Source organism: Sinocyclocheilus grahami, unplaced genomic scaffold (genome assembly GCF_001515645.1).
Source record: "Sinocyclocheilus grahami isolate Dianchi unplaced genomic scaffold, SAMN03320097.WGS_v1.1 scaffold469.1, whole genome shotgun sequence".
Lineage (NCBI taxonomy): Eukaryota > Metazoa > Chordata > Actinopteri > Cypriniformes > Cyprinidae > Sinocyclocheilus > Sinocyclocheilus grahami.
The window spans coordinates 296,596-303,234 of NW_015505648.1; the positions used below are offsets into that span (position 1 = coordinate 296,596).

The 6,639-nt window shown below is 38.4% G+C and overlaps 2 protein-coding genes across 2 annotated transcripts in view; one reads left to right on the forward strand and one right to left on the reverse strand.

Moving 5' to 3' along the window:
• Positions 1 to 2,854, forward strand: part of LOC107553312 (neurofilament medium polypeptide-like) — a 5,816-nt gene extending 2,962 nt beyond the window's left edge. The window contains exons 2-3 of the mRNA XM_016235503.1: positions 2,526 to 2,614; positions 2,839 to 2,854. Coding sequence (XP_016090989.1) covers positions 2,526 to 2,544 — 19 coding nt within the window. The 3' untranslated portion in view covers positions 2,545 to 2,614; positions 2,839 to 2,854. The remainder of the gene's footprint in view (positions 1 to 2,525; positions 2,615 to 2,838) is intronic.
• A 1,590-nt stretch (positions 2,855 to 4,444) lies between these two features.
• Positions 4,445 to 6,639, reverse strand: LOC107553294 (chromobox protein homolog 8-like). The gene is made up of 5 exons (XM_016235483.1): positions 6,472 to 6,639; positions 6,312 to 6,355; positions 5,991 to 6,056; positions 5,845 to 5,911; positions 4,445 to 5,661 (listed from the first exon to the last, which is right to left on the reverse strand). Exons 1-5 carry the CDS (start codon positions 6,538 to 6,540, stop codon positions 4,825 to 4,827), a joined length of 1,083 nt encoding a protein of 360 aa, XP_016090969.1. The 5' UTR covers positions 6,541 to 6,639; the 3' UTR covers positions 4,445 to 4,824.

The window sequence follows — 6,639 nt, forward strand, 5'->3', positions numbered from 1 at the left end:
AGAGGTGGGTGGGAATGATTGAGAAAGAGACTGTTAAAGTTGGAAATTGGGGAATTCCTGAAAATTGTAAAAAATGAGGAGAAGTAGTATTTGTCTGAGATAAATGTGAAAACTATATATAAGATAATGGTGAAAAATAAATTAAATTGCCTGCATCAGAGGCTGTGTGGCCAAAACTGTTTCCAGATTTGAATGTGAAGACAATCTGGGAAAAATTTAAGTGTGAGATATAATGGTCTAGATTGTGAGAACCTAGACTTTAAAATTAGACATAACAGGATATTTACGAAAGTTATGATTCATCAAATTAACAAAAATGTGAATAGAGAGTGTGATGTGTGTGAGACTGAACCAGAGACATTGATGCATATATTTGTTGAATGTAAAGAGCTTGAAGAGTTTCATGGAAAATTGAAAAAATTAATCAAAGATGATTGGGGAAAAAATGTAACAGGAAATGAATGGGAAATGTTTTTATTATTTGGTGAATGTATGAATTGTAAAGATATGAAGGTCAATTTGTGTAATTTTATTTTAAGTCATGCAATATGGGCGAGGAGGAATTTGGCATATTTTGAAAGGAAAAATGTGGATGTATCTGAGATGTTTAAAACTGTGATGAAGAAGGATGTTTATTTAATGTGGAAATATCTGAGCAAAGATGTTTTTGAAAAGGCTTTTGTTGAAGGAAATGGGTTTATATGTGTAGATGACAAAAAATGGTTAAGTATAAAATTCTAAGGGAGAAAAGAAAGTGAGTAATATGGTAAATGTGGATTAAGTTAAAACATGTGTTTGGATTGAAGGATGGACTTAAACATTTATGTTTTAGATGGTATTGTGATGTATATGATACCTTAGTTGTTGTGTGTGAATATAATGAAGAGATTTAATACTGTGTTATGTAAACAATATTTTGTAAACTTTTGATAATAAAAAAAAAAGACTGGTTACCCACTGAAGCTAAGCAGGGCTGAGCCTGGTCAGTACCTGGATGGGAGACCTCCTGGGAAAACTAGGTTGCTGCTGGAAGAGGTGTTAGTGAGGCCAGCAGGGGGTGCTCACCCTGTGGTCTGTGTGGGTTCTAACGCCCCAGTATAGTGACGGGGACACTATACTGTCAACAAGCACCGTCCTTCGGATGAGATGTTAAACTGAGGTCCTGACTCTCTGTGGTCATTAAAAATCCCAGGATGTGTTTCGAAAAGAGTAGAGGTGTGAACTCGGCATCCTGGCCAAGTTTACCCATTGGCCTCTGACCATCATGGCCTCCTAACCATCCCCATATCTGCTGATTGGCTTCATCACTCTGTCTCCTCTCCACCAGTAAGCTGGTGTGTGGTGGGGGTTCTGGTGCACTATGGCTGCTGTCGCATCATCCAGGTGGATGCTGCACACTGGTGGTGGATGAGGAGATACCCCCTGACAATGTAAAGCGCGTTGAGTGCCTAGAAAAGCGCTATATAAAATGTAATGAATTACTCAGATCAGTGTTTTAACCATTGTGTAGCAGGGTCGTAGGCCTAGACATTGACGTTTAATTTAAAGTAAAGGCGACATCTTGTGGAGAATGTCTGTAACTACAGTCTCATCCAGATGTGCAGCCAGGAGTCGTCTTCTTCTGTAGCCTATCCAGTGGCCTGTAAGCAGGGGTGCTGTGGGGGTAACACGTTGTCGTGTATTAGTTTTTATATATTCCTATTCCATACCATCCTATTCAATATATTTCTATTCCTATTGTTTTAGGCTATCTGCTGAAAATGTTACGGCTGAATAAACTAGTCTTTTCAATTATGTGATAATTTCACCCACCCTGCCCATCTCTATAAATTAAAGAATCGTATCTAATTATAGACTAACGTCAGCGAAACGTGTAAAAACTGCTTTGAAAAACGCGGTGCGGCTGTTTATCTGCCACGTCGGTGTTTACCGTAACGGGCTCATTTTCATACCCCTCGCGGGTCAGAGCTCCAGGTCACCCCGGGGAGACCCGCTCATGAATGGGCACTTTGTGTTCTTCCATAGAGAAACAGCGCTGGGAAAAGGAGGGAGGGGTTGAAATGGTGAGGCAGGAGAGAAAGTGAGTGAAGTGTATGTGTGTGCGTGCATGTCTGTGTGAAAGAGAGAGAAAAGGGAGCGAGATGAAGAAAGAGGGAAAGAGAAAGGCCAAAATTCATACAAATTAGACCCCCAAAAGACTCGAGGAAATCTGAAAGAATAAAGGTTCACAGGAAGAATGGCCGCCTGGGGAAGAATGGAAAAAATAAAATTAGCATGTAGTAAAAAGAAAGAAAGAGCAGGCTAATATTAAATGACACAAATGTAAGTCTTTGGTAATCTCATTTGTATACTACATAAAAAATATACATAATCAAATGTTGTGACATTATTAATATAGGCAACCCCTTAGTTATTTAGACAAATCAATCAGTTAAATGTATTCACAAGAATAAATCATGTTGTCATTACCATGAAATTACAGTATGAAATTGTGATCTTGATACACATGTGTGTCATGTTCCTAGATGCAAGCCCCATCATTAAGGAGAGTTTTGCAAAGCAGCTACTCCGCACCAAGAGACAGAAGCCTGGACACCCTGATGAACCTATGAGGGTTGGGTGCCAACAACAGACTCTATTTTCTATCTTTTATTTACATGCTTAATAACAAAGCTTAAGAAAACATCATGCATTGGAGCCTGGCTGTAATTCTTTGTGATAGTAAAGATCTGTTCACAATGTTGCTTTGTGCTGGTTTTAAATACCAAAATTCAAAAACAATTCAATAAGTGAACTTAGCTCCATGTCAGTAAAATTCACAGTTCACGTGTATTTCAGGAACACATGCTGCATACGCAGAGGCTGGAGCAGAGGGCTCAGGAGACCAGCATGGAGCATTGGATGAACCCTCATTGCTTGCTTTGCTGTGACCGCAACTACGGCTACCCTGTGTAACAGGCCTGCTGTGATCCACAGGTTCTGATACCCCTCAGCTTTTGAATCTCACTGAAGACTGCAATGTTTGAGCTTACTATCATGAGTTCACATATTATGTAAATTGTTTACATTCACACTTTTCCTTATAATAAAAGAGAATTGGTGAAGAAAGTAATTAGATTTGCAGTGTGTCTAGAAATTTGGTTGAAGGCATTAATAATTGTTAACACTCTTTACATCATATGGGATGTTTTTTCTTTCTGTAGGCTACTGACTTTTTGTCTTAGTTCTGCCTTGGCTTTTAAAGAAGGCATATTAAATGTTAATCCTGTTTTATCATGGAAAACGGTTTATATTTAGGCTACTAAAATCCTACTTATCTGAAGGCAAAACAATTCAAAGTGATTTTTATTTTCCAGGGCGTAGACCGGAATTCCGGTGACGACAAAGCTGAAAAACACCATGAAATGGATTCAATGAGAACGAAAAGACCCAGAAATGCCGAGGAGGCCACGAACACAAAATCCACGAAGACACACACCTATCGATAGCGTAGACGCATTTTAGATGTCTTATTTAGATGAAAAATCTTAGAATCGTTAGAAGAACTTTTCTTAAATAAAAACGAATTACAAAATTGCATTTTGAATAAGAGACTCATGAATAAAATACAAGTGTTGTGCTCTAAATTTTGATCGTGACTGTGATTTTCATCTTTCGGGCTTAAGTAGTATTTTAGTTTCATTATGATATAAAATCGAAACTAAAAAAAATATATAAAAAGTTTAAAAGATTGATGACGCCAAGAGTTTTTGACCTTTACACGGCAATATCTGGAGGCCCAACACTTATTGATCGAAAGCACTATGAATGTGTTATGTAAACCTGAAAGTTTACATTTTGTTACGTGTCACAAAAGAAACCATAAAGTCCAAATAAATAAAAGGCTGTCAAATGGAATCGAGTACCACCATTGTATAACACTGTATACGTTAAAAGTTTGGGAACTTTAAAATGTAGCTGTTTTCCTTAACGACATCTCGTTTTGCATTAAATGCTACTAACTGGGCAAATAAGCATAATTTACGTTTTACGTGTTTTTTTTATTACTTACAGGACTAATACACACACATATGCATATTGTAAAATTATGATCGTGTATGGATTCGAGTAGACATTGGATGTGCGCTTTTCTATTTAATGTCATATTAAAGAACTTTTATCCGCACAATTCATCGATAATCACAATTACAAACGCCCTACAAAATAATTAGAAGTTTATACAATTTAACATTACTACATATTTATAAATACTAATTTGAGCTGAAATAAAGAGAAACAAAAGAAACGTGTTCATTATTATACTTTACTTTTGAGATGAAAATTAGATTTTCATTTTACACTTTTATATGTGTAAATTGTTAATGTCGCTGTACCGTGAAACAAGTGTAGGCCTATAAGTTAACTGGCAATATTAAATGACAAAATAAAATCAACGTAAATTACAAGAATTGAAAAGGTAATGATGTTGCGCAAAAAAAATATGACGGTTAGTGTGCAAAATGTCAAGTCTTAGTCTGTACATAAATGTTTTAATATTCGTCTGGGAGACAAAAATGATACTTTTATATATTTATAGGTAAACAATTTGTAATTAATACTTACAACAAATGATCTGAGAACTCGTTAAGGTATTTGAACGCAGTTCTGGCTTTGTTTATGGTGTCTAGTGCATGCAAATTTCTTAAAGCAACAATTTCACAATAAATACAGATTTCAGTGTGACAGAAAAGGGAATAAGATTTTTTTTTATACAATACACAGAATATTTTCGACAATAAAGGACATCTGAAGAGATGAAAGGAGCATACTGGCTGCAGTAAATAATCATCTTTTGTCTTTAAAGAAGCCTTTATCTGTGCTACTCTCTTTGATTGTTACAGTCAGGAAGTTCGATGTCACATCGGTAACTATGACTTTCTCCACATTGCAGAAGGTGGGTCTCCAAGCATCTCCCTCCTCTGGCTCTCCAAATATGCGTGACACTGGAATTTTGGCAATAAGTGAAGGCTGTCTGCTGGTGGAATCACCATGTTCAAATGTTCTTCGTTTTGAATGGTGCTTCAGGTGTTTATGGTGAAAGTGGCTCGTCTGTGGATTAGTCCTGTGGCCTTGTAAGTCTGCACTAACTCTGCTGGAATGCAAACTCCACTCTGGAGAAATGTGCTGGGTACTCCTGCTTGGAACAACTCTGTTTTGTTTGTGTGAATAGGTAGCATCCATGTGCTTATGAGATATCTTAATTCTCCCACTTATTTCTGAGCATCTCTCTTCCTCTTCTCCCAAACCTAACTTTGCCATTTTGGAAGGAATGCTTGCCATGGTTTCGTCTGCTGCTCTTTTTGAATGCTCTGGATGTAAGGAGCTAGTATAGCCATCTGTGAAGCATAATTTGGGCTTCCGTCCTCTCTTTTTTGGGGTGAGGGTAAAAGCATCAGTGCTGGGTCTGGGTGAGTGTGGAGAACGATGCTCCCTTGGTTCTGGAGGTGGAATCCTTACACTCTCCCCTCGGTTGACTGTGCTGGGAGGGAAAATTGTGGGAACCACAGAACGTAGTCCTTCTCTCGCTCTAGGGGTTACCAAAGGCTCTGGACTGGGATATTCAATGCCTCTAGGTGATTCATTCCTAAATCCGTAAGACTTCGCCTTTTCTTTAGCTTGGGCCTGTGAAAAATACATGTTTTTGAAAAATTAGCACAGAACTCAAAATTATGCCCTTATATAAAATGTATTAATTTACAGACAAAAAAATAAATAAATAGTGCAAACCTAATAATAATATTATACACAATATAGATAATTTCAGGATTATTATTATTTATTTGTTAATAAATAAATGACATTAACCTTTAGAAGAAAAGTCTTGAGCTTAGGTCCTCTTTTCTTGGGTCCAAATATTTCTCTCTCACGCTCCCTGCATGAAAATACAAGCGCAAGTGTGAAAACGTCTGTATTTTCGGCCGCCTAATAGTTTTACTTTATTTATTTTATACCTCTCTTCAAATGCAACGAATAGGCGTGAGTCTAGGATATTTTCCTCTGGTTCCCAAGTACTGTACCTGTGAGAACAAAAAAGTTTCACGTGATGACTGTCAGTCTTTAGCTGCATTGAAACCACTGCTCTACCGGCCAGCTAGCAGGGCCAGCTAATGTTGCAGCATGCCATCTGCCAAAACCAGTCTGCAGTAATAACCAGATTGTTAACCTGCCCGTGGATGTACGCCCCTCGCGATATCTAGCAGGGTTGACGGCCATCACTGTCACCAAAACACCAGCGCAAAGCACAACAGACAGGATGGGCATGTATTACTCACTTGGGTGACCAGCCTTTCCATTTCACGAGATATCCCATTCGACCCTGCGCGTGCCATCAGACACACACACAAAAAAGAATTCGTTAGCGCCAGCCGACGACATTAGCACATAACTTGTTATATGCAAAAAATGTCGAGATATCTCTTCCACAACACATACCCGTCGTATTCTTCTCTTGATGATCGATTCGGCCGCGAACACCCTCTCTCCGACAGCCGACAGCTCCATGTTTACCTTCGTCTACCGTTAGCTTGCAGCGTAGCTAGCCGTGAGCGCGAGTCCGGTCCGCCTGCTCTAGCTTCAGAATTCCATACAGCCCATAATACT

Bases quoted from the DNA above. Each gene is read 5' to 3' on its own strand.
- LOC107553294 (XM_016235483.1), bottom strand. From the start codon at position 6,540: ATGGAGCTGTCGGCTGTCGGAGAGAGGGTGTTCGCGGCCGAATCGATC. The intron at 6,057-6,311 runs GTGAGTAATACA...TTGTTCTCACAG, and splicing joins TGGAAAGGCTGGTCACCCAA to GTACAGTACTTGGGAACCAG. The intron at 5,912-5,990 runs GTATAAAATAAA...ATTTTCATGCAG, and splicing joins TTCGTTGCATTTGAAGAGAG to GGAGCGTGAGAGAGAAATAT.